Source organism: Alligator mississippiensis, chromosome 4 (assembly GCF_030867095.1).
Source record: "Alligator mississippiensis isolate rAllMis1 chromosome 4, rAllMis1, whole genome shotgun sequence".
Classification (NCBI taxonomy): domain Eukaryota; kingdom Metazoa; phylum Chordata; order Crocodylia; family Alligatoridae; genus Alligator; species Alligator mississippiensis.
In genome coordinates this window covers 12,841,669-12,859,798 of record NC_081827.1, presented here as the reverse complement: position 1 = coordinate 12,859,798, position 18,130 = coordinate 12,841,669, and the positions used below count along the sequence as shown (strand labels likewise).

The following is an 18,130-nucleotide window of genomic DNA, read 5'->3' as shown; positions in this document are numbered from 1 at the left end:
TGGTGGAAATTGTTATACATTCTTATCAAGTGTTATAAGCTTTAAAGGAGTTCGAGTGGAGTACAATATTAATACCTGCATGTACATAAGCCTCAATGAGCTATTCAAAGCACATACAGACATGCACACACACTAACTGGAGAAGTGTGTGCACCCACACACACGACACGACACGACACGACACAACACACGCATGTGTACGCATACAGTGAATGGAGAGGTGCAAATGCCTGAATGTTTCAATGGTTGGCATATGATGAGAGAATATGATTTTCACCAGTGAAATGCAAGTGCTCTTTGGATGGAAAAGTATCTGATTAGCAAAAAGTTGCATAGGTTGAGGACAAATAATGGAATAGAACATAAATGTATATCCCATATGGGATACTGGAGGCAGAATATTGAGGACGACACTTGGCTTAACACCCGGATAAGTCCCACTGGATCTTCAATGTCCTCTCCCAGTCAAAAAGGAGCCTCTAAGGCCTCATGTCATAAGAAAAATGAAGTGTACTTTAAGAGACTTCGCCAAAGTGAGCCAAGCCTTGCTTTCTATCAGCCTGTCTTCTGCCTTCTCCAACTTCAGCTACATAGAACTGGCAAGCAATACAAAAAACTAGGAGACAAGTGAACTAGGACATTCATAGTTAGAGGGTGAAAAGACAGTGTAATGACAGCAGAGGAGAAAGAACCAGCCTGTGGTTATTTTTGACATAGCTGAAAGAGGCTCAGGCTGCAGTCTCACAAACAGCTCATCGGAGACGCATCCTGCCCGGACTGGAGGAGCCCCTTCAGCCAAGCTGACAGAAGCAGAGCCCTAGTCTACCAGGAGCAAAGTCTTTCTAAAACTCAACATCGTACACTGTTAAGATAGAGTGCATTTAAACTGATGGACCAGCTCATGCACCTTTGCAATTCATGACTTGCAGGATGCCAGGAAATTCTCTTAATGTTGTTCTGTCCTGATGAAAATCCATGTCCTTGCAATGGAAAACCTGAGGCCAGTAGCATAACTTGGGGTGCGCAAAGAGGGCAAGATTTCTGGGCACTGACTTGTGGGGGGTGCCCTCAAGATTTAAAGGGGGCGTCTTCTTATAGACTAGTATTGTGCTTGCCTGTTCTGATTAGTGTTTCCTAAATCTGCTAGGCACTCTCACATTGCTCCCTCCCTTGGTCCCCTCTGACTGCTGCTCTGGCATGTACTATTCATTCCTGTTTCTCCGCAACCCCCTCTGCACTGCCCCACTCTGTACCCCAGTCTCTCACCCTTGTTGCTAAATTTGGCCCTGTAAATTCTTCATACACGGTGATATGCCAAGCAGACTCCATTTCCTGGCAGCCCTTGCAGCGGTGGCTCCTTCTGGCTGCCAACACTGACCGCCGCCCCATTGCCTGGGCACCCCTGCCCATTTGTCCGGCATCCACCACTGGGGACGGGACCCATTCAGGCAGGGCACACAGCCAGACAGCTGGGATGGGGCCACAGCTGAGAGCAAATGGCCAGCTGGGACCGGGGAGACCCTGGGATCTTGGGACAGTGACAGTGCAGGGCTGAGGCCAGGGCTGGGGCTAGGGACGAGCTGTAATCTGCAGCCTGTACACCCTTGCAACGAGTGTAGCTTCCATGGGCAGTGGTGTGCAGGGAGTGAATTGCAGCTCTGCTCTGGTCCTGGCCCCATGCTGTCACTGCCCCAAGATCCTGGGGTCAAGCAAGCCTTGCCCACCCATTGCACTCTCAACTGCAGCCCCATCCTAGCTGCCTGTCTGCACTCCCTGCGCACGTGGGTCCTGCCCCCCGCGGTGGGTGCAGGGAGTAGGGGTTTGGGTGCCTGGGCAGTGGGGCTGGGTCAAGCAGTGGTAGCCAAAGGACCTGCTGCTGCCGGGAAATGGAGTCCGGCCACAGGCCGGATCTACCATTTTGCCCACCCCTGGTATACGGCACTTCAGAGCACACAGGGCTAGGGCACTGCAGAGGCAGAGAGGAGGGGATGCATTGCCAGAGCAGGTAGAGGGGACCGTCAGAGGCACATAAGTGTGGCCACCAGGTATGCAGATCTTACTTGTTATGCCTTTGCCCAGAGCTCTTTGATTATCAGAGCTAACCTTACAAGACATTGTCCCATAAGATGCTAGGCAATGTGGAGAGATTTCAGGTAGCTACCAACCTGTATTCCAGTCCACCCATCTTGATTAATGGGAATTTGTGTGTTTTCCCATGTGCGAGTTGTCTAAAAACACTGATTTCGATTATCTCCTACAATATGAAGACGAGTCTAAAGCTAGTCCCCTAATGACAAAGTGTTTCCCGCATATTCTTGGTGTTGATGTGACTATTACAGATACCATTGGTAAATAAAAAAAGGTCTTTTTCATTTAAAAAAAAAGTTCTCTGTCAGGCAAAGGGTCCTTTCTATCCTCACTTATACAAGTAACTCCTATTCCTAAAAGAGAGGAACCCACAAAAGACTGTAGAGGTGTCCAATTTAGCACCCTGGATGTCTATCTGTGCAGAGATGGAAAGGACTGAATGGGAATGGAGATAGATCTTGACACCTCATAGGTGATTTCCATGGATGAATCTCACTGATAATATAGCTGGCTGCTGTATCATGAAAGCTGAAGTCTGTAGGCTTGTCTATGACCAAATTCATTTAAAACAAAACAAGAAGGAAGTGGCATATCATTTGCCTGTGCCCCTGGTGGGAAAGAGAGCCAAAGCTAAGACCAGCATTCAAAGAGGGGGACTAATACAGTCTTGATAATTGGTGTATACAGATTTGCATGGCCTGCACTTAATCTTCATACCTTCAGGTTTCCTGACGGACAGGTGATAAATAATAGGAAACATCACAGGCATGGAAATCAATGAGCTTCTTTTTGTCTCCCCACAGTGTCATCCTTACTTCATCTGCAGCTTAGGGGAAAAGTGCTTCTGTGGGACAGGAATCAGGTTTTCAAAGAGCCAGCCTCCAAGTTCAGCATTCTGGTGGTTTAACTTAAGTAGGAGTTTACTCATCCATATCAGCCTTGACTTTGGTAAATCCAGTTGCGTGACCTCTTAATACTGTCTTCTATCCAGCATTAGAGATAAAGACACACAGTGAAAACACGGCACTAACTCAGTAGGGGTCTCTGCTGAGATGCATTGTCCCTGCTTTGTCAGAAAACGTATAAAGCTGAGGGTGGAAGAACTACACAGATATTCTGCAATAAGAAAAGCTTCAGGTTTTATGGGTACCAAAGCATGAGGCTGATTCAGGCTGGAATATGAACATTATTAGGCACATCTACACGTGCCATTAGAGGGCAGCAATAAACTGTGGAGCTTATTGCTGCTCAATTTATTGCTCCCGGGATGCTCCCGGGTGCATGATTTACACGTGCACCCAGAGCGCAGCACACTGAGCTGGGTCGCAGCAGCTGTCTGGCAGGGGACCTGGGGGTCAGCCTGACAGCCCAGGGCTGCTCTGACCAGGGTTAATGTGCTAAAGCCGGGCACAAGGGCTAGCCAGCAGGCAGCCCTGAAACCGAAGCACCCTTGTGCCCCAGCCGGCTGGCTCAGCGTCTACACGTGCATTACTGCACACAAAAAAACCCAACTCCGCAGCAGGGTAGGCTTGTGTTTACAAGGCTTGCATTTACAAGTCCTATCCTGCTGCAGAGTTGATTCATTTTGTGCACCCTAGGGGCGCATGTAGAGTCGCTGAGATATTCATTGTGCCGTTAATCAGTCAACTGCCCAGTAAATGTCTTGTGTAGACACACCCATTATGCACCCGAATAGGCTGGTGTAGACTCTTTCTATACATCTGCTCAATGCCAAGGTCAAGAGTTGTTCTGGTGGGGAGTAGTAATGTATGGAGGGAATATGAAAAGCATTAGTGAGGCTACAAAGTATGAGGGCAGATCAAGTTGTTCTACTGGGTTACAACAGGAGTGAGTAATAGGAAGGAAAATAGGTCAAAGAGTTGTGATCAGTGTCCCAGCAGCACAGCTGCAGGATTTGACAGGAAACTCTAATCCCTGATAGATGCAATGAGAACAGAAGAAAATGGTGCATCCAAAACCCTGGATTGCTCCCAAAGAAGAGCAATAAAATCCAGATGAAATGGGAATCTTTATAGAGTGTTTCTCTACAGTGTTAATCAGTGGCTAGCCACAAGATCACTTTCTGATGTTCTCCATAGCATGTGAGCGTAAAAGGTTTTTGAAGCAGTAGTAAGGGAAGACTAAGGTTGAAAAAAAAGCATCCAGTAAATCCCAGATCCAGGCATGGATGTACATCTGGAGGGATCAAAATGTCATAAGGTTCACTCTAATTATTTCCAACATTGATAATAACTTCGCACACACATTGTAGAGAAGATAAGAAAATGCTTAAAAAAAACAAAAAGGGTTTTATCTGAGGAAAAAAAAAGTGTTGTGTGATAGACGTGCAAAATATTTGTCTCTTGAATTGTGCATGTATGTGTACACACACACACGTATTTATATGCATATATGCAAGTATATAGTTATGTGCACACAGAGAGAGTTCAGGGTGGATATATTACACAATGTGGGGAAGGAATACTGTCTTTTAGAGATGTAACAGTGCCTAAATCAATCCCCAATGTGACTGAAAGAGAAACAAATGTGGAAATGAGGCAGGATCACATCTTTTATTATCTCTGAAGTGATGACACAGCAAGAGCCCGGTTCTGCCTTCTTTTCCCTTGTATCCCAAGAATTATTCCCACCTGTGGTGCTAAGAGAGGAAGTGAAAGGAGGTAGAAAATTATATTTTTCATGAGCTAATCCTGGGAAACTGGCTGCTTTGGTTTCTTTCCGCCTCTTGGCAATAATAATTTAAACAAGGATAGCACTCTTTGTTATTTTTTGCACAGTTGGACTGCTCTCTTCCAGGTATCAGGCATTTAAACTGTAATTTAAGAAGAGGAGGAAGACAGTAATCGATAGGTAGAGAGAAGTTCTCTTCCTAGGTCAACCGCACGGCTCCGTACAATATGCTTTGAAACAGATGCCCCAAATACAAACCACTTGGCATGTTTTAAAACCGAAAGCCAAATGCACACGGCATTGCTACTACTACCATACCTTTGCTTTGGGGAGGGTTCTGACTCCTGTCTCGGAGAACATTAATCTGGTAGACAGCTCCGTAAGGCTCAAAAAGTTCTTTTAGCTCTTTTTCCGACCATGAACGTGGAATCTGTCCAACAAACATCTTAATGGCATCTGGGTCTGGTTGGTCTGAGTGATCCAAAGCTCCGTTCATCTTGTTAGCTGTGCCGTTACTACAAAGTTGAACAAGAAGATTAAAAAAAAAAAAAGACACAATTAGGAAATGAAGCAATTTTGATGCTTGGTATATAAGATGATGATGTCAATGGGCACAAAGGGGGACTAAATCCCATGTTTAATTAATAACATAAATATTACAAAACCCCCCCAAAACAATGCAATTACATTTCTCACTGACTCTGGTGCTCACGGCAGACTGCTGCTTAATACCATGATGTAAGAGAAAAGCTGCAAAACATAAGCCCCAAGTTGGAACCTCTGCATCTTAACGCAGCAGACAGTAAGGAATAAGTAGAGGTTTCTTTACAAGACCGTTGTAAACAGAACTGCAGCGTATTCGTACAAAACTGGCTATTGGCAGAAATAAGGCAGTGCTGGTGTGTTTTGTAATAAAGTCACATGAAAGGAATATGAAACGCTTGGCAATCCGTCAGATGACTCATGCAAGTTGCCAGCGATGAATTTGCAGATTGTGTGAAGCATCCATGTGTGCATCAAATTAGTATAATATTGCCTAGTATGGAAAACACTCCAGCTATGTGGCTGGGTGCTGCCGATTAGTTGCCTACGCTTTTCAAAAGGGAATGAGAGTCTGGAGAGCTCCAGTTTAAAGCACGCTGTTTATTGCACCCTGGCACAAAGAGCACAATTCAGGAGGGGAAGGCAGGGGCAGAACGGCTCGCTTTGTTCAGAAATAAGGAAGCACGACTTCAAAAAAGTTCAGCTCCATGCAAAGAATGTGAAATGTTTCAAATCGCTCACGCCCTCTAAATTGCTCCCCCTCCGATTTCCAGATGTGCAGTTAAGTTCAAAACAATTACACATTTTGCGGGTGGGGGGGGGGAGGTGGGGGAGAAAGAGTATTTTCTTCCTTTCAAATAACTTTCAAATGGGCTGTAAAAGGAAAATTACACGTTCTGGTGTACAACTTTCCCCAAATGATAGGGAAACAAAGCATTTCAAATGCTGAAAAGAAGTAGAACTTGGGAAACATTAGCAACTGCTGGCAAGTTAAGCCACTTAATGTCAGATCATTTCCTTGTCCCCAGATTTCTCAAAGAAGCCTGTGGTTCTGGGGTACATCCACTTCTAGGTGAGTGACTCGACTCACCTTAAAAGAGGCCTGATTTGCCTTCAGTGCTTTGTGCACAACCTCAGGCTTCTTTAAGCTGTGTCGAAAGCTGCTCACCCAAGAACTGAGGCATCTGGTGTCACCTGTCACTTTTGAGCATCATGGCTTTGGATTATACATTCTTTATTTGACATTTATTCAGAAGAGAATGCCCCTATTGCTCTCAGGGGCTGAAATCTACACAGAGAGAGACCAAATCCTATATTTTACATGTTGAAAACACTAACACTGGTGGGAAAAAATCCCCCCTGTTTAATTTTCCTGCCTTAGGGCTATAACTCATGCAAAGACAAATTATTCAGTTTTCTGTGCTTCATCTCTTCTGAAGCATAAGCACCTGAACACATTAATATGCCCATATTAACTTTTGCACTTTTTCCAGTTACTGAAGGGAGGGGAAAGTTACATTAAAGGTGCATTTTAAAAAAAATGCTGAAAAATGTGATCGTTGGTTTTGTGAAGTGTCTATGACATGGCTCAGCGGGAAATGGGATCAACTCCATGCATTTATTAGGCAAAATTCCTAGTGGCTCCAATGGGACTTCTGCCTAGATAATGGTCCATCCTACTCCATTACTTTTAATGTGCAAATAGCCTCATTGATCTTGCACTCTTTCTTTATTTCAAAGATCCTTCACAGATCACAACAACTCTGCTGTGGCTGCTTGGGTACTTGTGGAATTAATACCCCAACTTCTCAGTTCCAGTGCAACGAATGAGGGAGAAATCATGCAGCCGAACAACGGCCCAGATCCTGTGTTCAATTCCATGTGAGCACCCATGCTGAGCCTCACCGAGCCATGGTCCTTATCTAAATGGGTGCAGGGGTTTACCCGCACACAACACTTGACAGCTTAATATCGCATAACTGCAGGAATCACTGGGGGAAGTGCTGGGGCTTTTATGGTACTGGAGGTCCAATGAAATAATCATAATGATTCCCTTGGGCATTGAACATCATGGAATTGTTTCGTGTGCATGCACACACACATACTGGGGGAGATTTTCAAATCCTATCCTACAACAATGTCAACACAGAGCAGACCACAAATTGCCATGTGTGCCTTTGAAAAATACCCCCATATTTATAAGCATAAACTTGCTCTACAGTTAGCTTGTTCTACCGACTTCTTAGATGGGTCTTTCTAGCCATTCACATATTTTGGACAGGATACTAAGCTTACTTTTCTCTTTTGATTCCTTCTGCATTATGTTTACATGCAACAGGCTTCATTTCTTTTAAAGTTATTTCCTTCGCCCCTTTTCTTCCTCTGTCAACATATACATGATTACTATGTCAAAATTATTGTAAAAACTGGTAGTTTTTGTAGGATAACAAGTTTATTCCTGCATTGATACATTTATTTGCTTCTTACCCAGAACAGTGTACCAACGACACAGTTGGCACGTCTACATGAGTGGTTACTGCTCATTTATTTAGTGTTTGTCTAATCAATTGTAGTGATATTAAATGAATCATACTTTAAAGGGTTTGATTTAAAAGGTCTGAGCTTCACTTGATCATTTTAGTGAGTCAGAATATAAGCTACTGAATCGCGGGACACATTTTTCTTGGTTTGGGTTCTGCCACTGATTTTGTGGCAACTCTGGAAAATCCTGCTGTGCTAGATCCTACTCTTCACTACCTATAAGCAAATGAAAGAACTAAATTTGGCCTTATAGACCTAAACTGGGACCTAAAGTTTATACTGCATGCTTCCTGCAAATCCCATCAGTGCTTGGTGATAACACCCAGGAGGTCATTCGTGGTAGTTCATCCTTGTGGTTCATCAGAGCCTGAGCCTGAAATCTTCTGCAATGTGGTAACACCTTTTAATTTGAGCAGATCTTCAGCAGACAGGGTTGAGTTTTGGGGCGTTGTCTGAGAAATTTGTTTTCTTACCTATTAATATTTTTTATCGGCCTTGAAAATTCTTCTGTTTTTTTATTGTGACCTGCCTGGAGCCTCTTTTGGAGAGGACACAAGTCCAATACATGATAATGATACCAATAGGCTAGTCCGAGGTAGTAAATGCGTCCTGGAAGGAACCTCTCAATTCCCATCCAGTCCATTATGGAATAATAGTAAAATTAATCTTTTAGGATTGGTCCCATGTTATCCTTTAGGGTTTCTTTTTGCTGTAATGTTTAACATGCTGTTGTCCCTCCGGTCCCCCCGCCAACAACTAAGGCACTGAAGACAAATAAACTGAAGAAAACAACAGAGGGCAGGAGGAGAACTCAACTCTTTTATTAAACCAATCACTAAAGTATACTCCAAGGATGCATTGAGAATCACAGCCCTACAAAAACAACTGCATTAACGTTCAGCTATTGCACAGCCTGTTTTAGGGAAGAGGGAAAAAAAACAGCAATCCGATTTTTGAATTAGGTGAACCAATGTTGTGATCCGCTAGTAAAACCCCTCAATTTAGGAAGACCTCTGGGAAACCCCAATCTTTACTTTCACTTGCTGGGAAAATATTCTGTATTCAGATAAGACCCATTCGTCAGCAATGATAATAAGCCCTTTTGTTGCTCGATTTTGCCAGCGTGCAGGATATAGCACACAGCGGAAGTGGCTCAACTCCTCCTCCCCGGCCCTGTTACTCAGGAAATAAAGCAAAAGAAAAACCACATGAAACTTTCCTTCCAAGAGAAAACAAGCCTATCGTCTCAAAAGCTTAAGGCCTCTACTATTTCTTGAAGGCACAAGCACAAAGGGAGCCTTGTCTAGGGGACACTAATGAGAGCGGAGTCCCATGACAATTGCTGTCAGTACCCTGATGATATATAAAAAAAATGAGGTTACGTGGGCAGCTGCCTCTGCACTGCAGCGTGTCCCCCCTCTATGGCCAATTTAGCCCACTGGACTCACAGGTGACCCATCACGTCATCTTAATCACTGACAAGGTGTCATCTATATTGCGGAGAGCAGCCGGAGGGCACAGATGAAGCCAATGAGTGGCTGGCTGCTTGTGGATGCTGCCCGAGCATCCTCGCTCTCAATTTGTGCCAATTTTCCTTCTAATAACCCAACTACTGTTCCATCATTTCAGTAACTTGACAGGGTCACTCTTCCAGGAGCTAGAGATTGTTTTAATATCACTTCTGTTTAAGGAGCAGCACCTTAAAAATTAGTCACACCTCCTCTCTGTAACATTTGAGAGCACCATATCTACTGGCGCCGATATATTTCTAATTAGCGAACAGTATTTGAATCTGGATCCCAAAGCAGATGAGCCTTCAGATCCTAGGTAGAGCAAGCTAGTTACATTAATAACTACCCAACTGTCGGAGGTCAGTGAGAGGTAGAAAGCAGGCCCCATGCGCTCCCTCCAGACCCATTTCTTGGCTTCATTTCTAGGCCTGATCAAACCATGCTCCCTCTCCATCCAAGCTCTTCGCACACCAATTATTTAACTTCCCCCCCACTCCCACATTCAATTCAACAAAGCTGTGCTTAACTCTGAACATAGCCCACTGACGCACTCGACCTCTCAGAGATACACGTACACTGAAAAAAAATGGGAAAAATAAAAAAACCCAACAACCCCAGCTTGTAAATAAGCAGGCGATTAAATGCATTCAACCACCGTGGCCTTCACAAGCACTGTAGTTAGTAGCGGAAGTAGTAAATATTTATATTGGGGTACTGCCCATGTTGGGATCAAGGACCCACTGTTTGGGGGCTGAACAAACACAGCAAAGGAACAATCTTGACCTGGAAGCCTTGCAGCGTTAACACCACTGCTGATGTTAATGCCCTAAACATATAAAATGCTGTATCTTTAAATGATATCATCATAGGTTTTATAAGCATCCTTTACCTGGAAGAATCCCAAGGTGATTTACAAACCTAACATATACAGGAACGACTCCATCCTGGAGTGACAAACAGCAGCTGTTTAACGACACGCAACATTGCCAGACAAAAATTTAAGCCAGGAAGTGAAGAACAATACTATATCCAAGTGACACAACCGGGGAGGCGGTGGGGGAGAGTTCATAGATACAGAACATAATTACCTAATTTGGATTTTGGCCAGGACACCAGGGGTTGACACCTCTGGCAAAATCCCCCCAAAAGCACACATGATCAGGGCTGTTTCATGAAAAAAAAAAAAGACTTCTCCAGGGGGTTGTTGTCCCATCAGCACTTTAAAAGGGTGATAGTTCAAAAGAGACTGAGGAAAGAAGGACTTTCCGTACATTATCACCAGCTCTTGTAGCTCCCTGCACTTTCCACAGTAGATGCTTGTAAGAAACACCATTCTTAGTTTTTTCTCAGTAAGTCAAGGAACATGTATCCCTACAAGCAAACATCGAACAGATTTGACACCGTGTCTAATTAACACAGCAGCACACTGCAGGACTTTCAATCCAGTACATGCAATATAATGTGGTACTCGCAGAGTACAGAGTCCCCCCACTCATTGCCCAAATTCTCTCTCTCTCTCTCAACTTTGCTCTTCTCTAGCCACAGGTTTGTGAATCAAGCTAACAGCTATGACGGATTTGCAAAGCTATCAGCATGCCACACACCAAAGTCAGTTGGAACATCTCAGGATGGAGAAGACTCAGACTCCTTCATCCCAAACATCACCCAGTGTCTTAGCAAAGCAAGGCTAACATGTGAAAAACTCTGAATCTGTCCAGTGGAGCGCAACAGCACAGATCGGCACTGTCATACATATAACCATTCACTATTTTCTACTGCAATTTCTGTGCTAGACATCCAATGCTGAGAGCCAGTTTGGGGGGGGGGGGGGGGGGGGGAGGGGTTAGGGGTTTTTTTCTTTCCATTAGTGCATTGTTAGCCTGTCTCTTGCCAAAGTCTAATACTGTAACCAGCAGGAATTGGTGTGACGGATGATCAATGCAAAGATATTTTTTCTTCACCTTCGCCTTCAAGGTCTACAGAAAGTATATGCAACACCAGCGCTCAGAAAGGATAGAAGAGAATGAAATCCCTTTAATAAGACGAGCATTCAAAATCCACAGAAAAGTCATTGGGTAACTGTACACATAACTATATCACAGGGTAGACTGCTAGAAAAAATATGCATTGGAAATACCTCCGAGTTTTACTGAAAACTTAAGGATACCTGTGCGTTATCCCTGGTAGATCCAGGCTTGGATCGTACAGATATACATTTTTATTATGGTTGTTGCTATTACAGAGGTCCTGAAGAGACCAGGGAAAACCCCAGTGATCCTGATGCTATCTGGACTTTATTCAATTGACTGTGTATACTGGAGCCTGTACAGTCCTGTATTATAAGGTTTCACAGTTTCATAAATGAGTTCTAGGAGTTTGGCTGATTGACCCAAACCATAAATGTCTGCTCCTACATGACCATAGCCAGACACACAGGCAACTCCTGCATGCTCAGCTGTCCCAGGCGGCTCAGCTGATATGGTACCTCCAGCTCCCCTAATGTATTGCAGCAATCCCTACCTACTCCATATGGGTTGACCTAAGGCCAGGATTTCAGACTGAACTTTGAATGCCCTGGGTTTGTGTCACATTAAATCTAGAGGTTACCTTTATTTTAATGTTACATTTTGGAGAGGGAATGTTCTTAAAATTGTGGTCACCTAACAGGCTTGCAAAAAGCTTTGTGCATCTGCTCCATCAAATCTTCAGGGGAAAAAAACCCCTCCTATGTTCACATAAATGATTATAACTGGGGAAATCCAGAGTTACAGACTTACCAGTCCTCAGCTCTCACTGTTAGCTGTTCATACATATTCATTAGTGAGTGAATTGCTTCATAATACACATTGCAACACTGTGGATGCATGCATGCTATATATAGAATGCTAATTACACAGGTATATAGCATAGAGATCCTTTCAGATCCAAGTGTCTACTAAGCATGCTAATAAAATAGCTTTGCTAGTTCATTCAATAGTGGAAATAGAAACGCAAGCTCCACATCAGACTTGACCGGGTGCTATCTTCCCACTGGTATGAGCCTGTGAGAGATGGGGCACCAGACATCTGCAAATCCTAACCTATAAACTCTACTACAGCGGGAGATAATGGAGAAGTTCAGAGTTCACGTGGTAGAGACCTGTGAGTCAGGGGCTGAAGATCTGAACGACTCCAAGTCTATTAAATTAAGACTCTTCTCACCTTTTGAATTGGAGATCCTATTATTAACAATGTCTGAAAGGATCACTACCTTATGCCCCTTCTTAAAACTGACTTCCAATGCAAGTTCACCACAATTAAGAGGGCTAGATAAATACTTCTGTTGCCCTGATTACTGTACAATATTTGCATTTTGCTCTTGGATACCCTCTCCTATTATGTCTTCAAATGGGACTGTAACCTCTTCAGTGCAGAGACCTAGCTTAGAAGATTTGCATCACGTTTCATGTGCACAAATGGACGTTAGTCAGGGCTTTTAGGCACTACTGCACATCAGGTCATAACTTGTGTAACAGTGCACACGTGCTTGTGCCATTATAACTTTGCTTTTGGAACAGATTTCTTTATTTTCTAAATGCAGAAGCAGGGTAAATTAGCCCAGGTGGGCACTACACGAACGTGGTTATACAACTTCTGGTAACCAAACCTGTTCTCATATCACTGCACAGCTTTACAATGTTTTGAGGTAGCCAACCACATAATAGTAATTGGCAGCAGTTATTAATGCTGTGCTTTCCTAATTAGACCCATTTACAATCAGCAGTAGTACTTCATTGTGGCAGGAAACATTTATTGATATTAATATATTTAAAAAAATATATTATTCAATTACACCTCAATTTCCTCCATTTCTGACATGCCAGCTACCAAATTAGAATAGCGTTGTGCACTCAAAATTCAGCACACGTAAGAGCATCTGTTTTCTTGTCAACAGCTTCACCCTCTCTCTACTGCTTCTACACACTTATTGCTCAACATTTGCTAAGTTTTTACTCAATTCCTGTCCTCCCTTGCTCAGAAGCCCGCAGACAACAGAGGTTTTTACATATATTTTTAAAAGGTGATAACTAGCAAATGTCAACTGTAATGATTTTTCTTTTTAGAGTGGCAATTATCAACATGGTATGCTAAGGTTTTCACGAATTCTCTCAGTTGTAGATGACTTGTCACAGCTGAAAAACGGGAGGTGGGCAGGAGGGACCACCAAAATATTTGCTTTAAAATACGGCATGCTGAAGCCAAATGATTATTGCGGGAAATACATTAGAAGCCAGCACATTTCAAGATTGGCACAGACACACGCAGACCAGCGTGCTGCTGAGCTTTACGAGATGTGGAGCGTTATGCTAATAGAGTCCAAAAACATATGTCAAAAAACAAGGGAGCCAACAACTCGCACCTGACCTTGCCGCTTTATCAAAATTGCTTCCCTAAGAGTGAAACAGAAGAGCGCAGAGGTGCTTGCATGAAGTGCAGGGTCTGACTCATTTAGCCATGGTTATTTATGTGAATCCTGAAATTTTCAAAGAGAGCAGGCTGCAGCATTCAGCTTTCTTATAATTAAAAAAAGAAACGTTCTCAAGCCTGCTCTTGGCCCCCAGCCCCTTTACAAATATGAATAAAAATAGGATTACTTCCAAAAGTATAGTATAACTGTAATTCTAGGAGGTTGAGCATTATTATACCAAGATCCTCCCTCGCTGATTTTTTTTTTGAAGCCATTCCTTCATTTTTTGACACCACATCTGCCACACAGAATGCAGATGATCATTTGTTTATATATCTGTCTAACCGCCTTTTCCAAACACAGCCAGGTGGAGCCTTTCAAAATCAAATTAATTTCAGATTAATTCACTCTGGACCCACTCCAGTTTCATGACTCTATGCTTTGAGGCACCAGCTAAATTGATTTAGAGTCGTGAACTTAGAGAGCTCAACTCCTTAGGTAAAAAGAGAGGGAGAAAAAAAATCTAGCACAAGATCTTTCTTGCGTACCAAAAAAATGTCAGCATAAGTTGCTGCTATTTCCCCCCAAAAAGTCGATATAGTGCCAAAATCATCCCTAAAGAATTTCATATTTCATCCAAGAAGACATCATAGTGGAATTTACATCTTCAGGCCTTTAATGTCTCTTGATGACTCTAATAAAATTTAGCACTATAATTAAACAGCAGACTAAGAAATACTGAAACTTTTTGCAATAAATAACAGTTACGCTAAAATAGCAAACAGGTAATGTTAAAAGTCTCAAGTGCACTAGATTCATCTAAGGAACTATAAACTGAGTGGGCTTGCATGCTGTCAATCCTCTCTGGATGCCTTTATTATCTCACTTGTTTCAATTGCAATTTGGGTTTCCATGGAGATGGCAACAGTCAACTCTGGAAAATTATAAGATAAATGTCAGGCAGTGATAACGGTGTTAATGAAGCTTCATTGACAAGCAGCACTATGCTTCAAATAATAAGCATATTTCTATTAGCATATGTATAACCTGGCCAGGAAAAAAACAACAGGAGACAAGAATCTTAAAAATAAAATAAAATAATATTGTGTGTGTGTGTACTGTATATAAACCTCTGTGCATTTGAAATGAAATTCTATGAAGAATTCCTAGTGAATAGGAAAGATGTTGGCTTTACATTTAATTGCCTGGTTCCTTTAGAAATTCTTGCTCTCTGCTATCATTCCAAAAGATCACTCTGCTGACACACACAGACACATTTTTGCACAGTATGACACTTGTTTCCTTACAACATGAGGTTGGAATGATCCGTTTTATGTGGCACTTAGAAGCGTGTTTTATATGGCATGAATACAGCTGGTGCAAGCTGTTAACCAGAAAGACTCTAACCTTTCGGAGGTTGGGGGAGAAACTCCCCGACATACTGTTCTAACCCAGGTTTGCGTGGCTATCCCCTCACTAATTCATGCACGGCAAGTTTAAAGGTGGTGACAGAGGGTGCATCCACATGTGCAATGAGCACATAGCAATAAATTCTGGTGCAGCACATGGAGCCGGGGTGGAGTAGCCCCGGCTGGCAGGAGTGGAGCAGCCCCGGCTCAACGTGCTGCAGCCAGTCCCTGTGCTGTAGCACCCTCATGCCTCAAACAGCCCCAGTCACCATCTACATGTGTGTTTTAGCGCATGTAATTACTGCTGTAGGACAGTACTTGTCCCTGGCAGTACTATCCTACAAGAGTGTTAATTAATTTACTGCACCCTAATATAGGTGCATGTGTAGACAGTAATGCCTTACTGCAGAGCTAATTAGCTCTGTAGTAAAGCGCACATGTAGATGCACCCAGCGATGCCTACTCTTGGCATCCCGCTGAGCGCTCTGGATTAACTCCACACTAGCTGAGCCTATTGATGTCACCAGAAAAAAAACCTGCCAGTCATCCTAGAAGGATCCGGGCCGACTTTCTGCTTTCTAAACATGGAATAGCTTTGTGAACTGGAGCTCAAAGAAGTGACCAGAGTGGGAATCTACAACACCAAAAGGAAGGGGGAACTAAGCAGTATGCTTCATTTTAATATTAAAGCATTTAATTAGGTTGGTGTGGGGGTGAGATTTTACAGCCAGGGAAGGAAAGTGAAAAAAATGTTCCTATCCTGGGACTTGTTCTTTAGCAAGAAAAAGCCAACAGGGTGGGCTGGTGCATATATTTTTTAGAAGTTTCCCCAAACCACTTCTTCCTTGTCCTGAATCTGTGTGTCTTCCAAATCCAAATACATATATCAACTGAAAGCCAGGAATCTGCTAAATAATGATTTCCATTAGGCCGGTCCCTACTGCTACAGGATTCCATGGGAGTACGTTTCCCATTATTGTCACTGGGAAAAAAATATGGCTTTCCAACACTAGGAAAGCTCTGTGGCTTTATTTCCCTGGCCCCCCTCCCTGCCTTCTGTCCGTGTATATTGTAATCTGCTGGAGGCTGTCTGCATCCCTTTGCATATGCAGCTCCTGTACAGGGGAGGAGGTGCGGGCTCTTGATTCTACTATCTCAGAACAAACAGAGCAAACAGGAACAACAAAATTGCAATGCAGCAACAGGCTAGGTATAACGAGAGAGAAGGAAAAAACAACTTTGAAACAAATATCAAACTCCTTTGCCTTGGATGTCTCTGGAGATCCAGGTAGGAAAATAAGCCTTGTTGTTTTGGTTACTAGCACTTTGGGAGGTGCCTAGATGTCACAGAGATGGATGCCCTTGTAAGAAGAGAACTAAATTGAATATCTGCCCACAGGATAGGAGTCTTGCTGAGTCTTAAGAGAAGAATGAGAGTTGCTAAGGAAGGCCCGGTATTTTTAGTCCCTTTCCAGTGCCCCCCGGGCGGTCTCTACCACTCTCGCTTCTTCCATCTTCTCCAATTTAAAAATCAATACTTGATCGACTGTCCCAGATCACTGGTCACGAGCAAAGCCAACAATTAAAATGAAAATAAAGAGAAATTAAACAACTGGTCTGAGGTTTCAGCAGGACTAATCAGCAAGCAGAATTTTAGATTTAACTGCCCTGTTCACATTGTGTATGAGAGAATTTTGACATCAACTAAGAGATTATAGTATCTCGTGTAATTATCATTGAAAATTTAAGCATTTAGGCTGGATTTTCCAAAGCACATAGGGGAGTCACAGAGAACAATGCCTATTGACTTTCAACATCCTCCTTGATCATTTTGGTGCTTTTGAAGTTCCTTGGAGATTGATTCTGTCAGCCTTATTCATTTTGAACAGTACATTATGCCGCAGATAGTCCTATTGATTGCAATGAAGTTTTTTCATGGAACAAGGTACGATGCAACATGAAGAAAGGTGAAAGTTAACCATGGGCTCTTGAAGGGTATAAACATTAAGACTGTACCTCAACTCAGTGGAAAGTTATTAAAGTCTCATTGCCCAAGCAAGCAGCCATGATGAATGGGTTACAGTTGGGAAGTTTTTTTTTGGTTTTCTTTTGTTTTTTTATCAGTAAATCCTACTAGCATATTGAGTCTAACTTAAGTCATTTTTAACAATAATGTAATACGTGCAAGACAGAAGCAAAATGCCTCTGCCCGCACTGTAGCAAGACTGGCTGTTTCCATAATCTTCATGTTAGGGCCTCTAAATTCTACTGGGATGTGTTTTCTAAACCCTTCATAAAGAAATAGTTTTTATTAGTATTATGGATTGCCAAAGGTTATGTTTTTACACCTGTGGACATGATGGTTCCACAAGAAATAACAATTAGCCAAAGGATCTCTGGGTTTTACTGTAAACTAAACCAGAAGGTATAGTTATTATGCATAAGATTTTGCTAGACCATCTTTTATTTATTCTAATACTGCCATTTAAGTTATTTTATTTCTTGGAACAATGCGGTAGCAATATTACTTGGAGGCTTACGAAAAATACACACACAATAAAAGAGAAGATTCTCCCCCGAACATCTGCCACCTTAAAGACATTATTAAAAAGCACACTCACAAGAAGTGCATTATCATCCAATAAGAAACGCAACTTACCACTAAAAAGCCCAACCATGACCAAATACCCTAATATTCTCCCCTAAACCATATGGCAATGATTTAGGGAAACACTTCTGATTTCAAAGTTAGACTTCCATGGTCTATTTTGAGTTTCCATGGTACTCTGAGCAAGTTTAACAGCAAGAAAACATTAGACTTCAACCATTATGGAACTTCTTGCCAATTGACCAGAAAATGTGCCTTATAAGTTTGACTATGTATTCCAGGGTCATAGTAA

General features: G+C 42.7%; 1 protein-coding gene across 14 annotated transcripts in view; it reads right to left on the bottom strand.

Moving 5' to 3' along the window:
• The window catches only part of CELF2 (CUGBP Elav-like family member 2), a 773,712-nt gene that overhangs the window by 161,449 nt on the left and 594,133 nt on the right, over positions 1-18,130 (bottom strand). For 11 of the 14 annotated variants that reach the window (XM_059725768.1, XM_059725764.1, XM_059725762.1 and 8 more), the window contains one exon: positions 5,098-5,294. In XM_059725768.1, coding sequence (XP_059581751.1) covers positions 5,098-5,275 — 178 coding nt within the window. In that variant the 5' untranslated portion in view covers positions 5,276-5,294. Of the gene's footprint in view, positions 1-5,097; positions 5,295-5,466; positions 5,846-18,130 lie in introns of those variants that run through there. The other 3 variants (XM_059725767.1, XM_059725770.1, XM_059725769.1) reach the window with 3 other exon arrangements.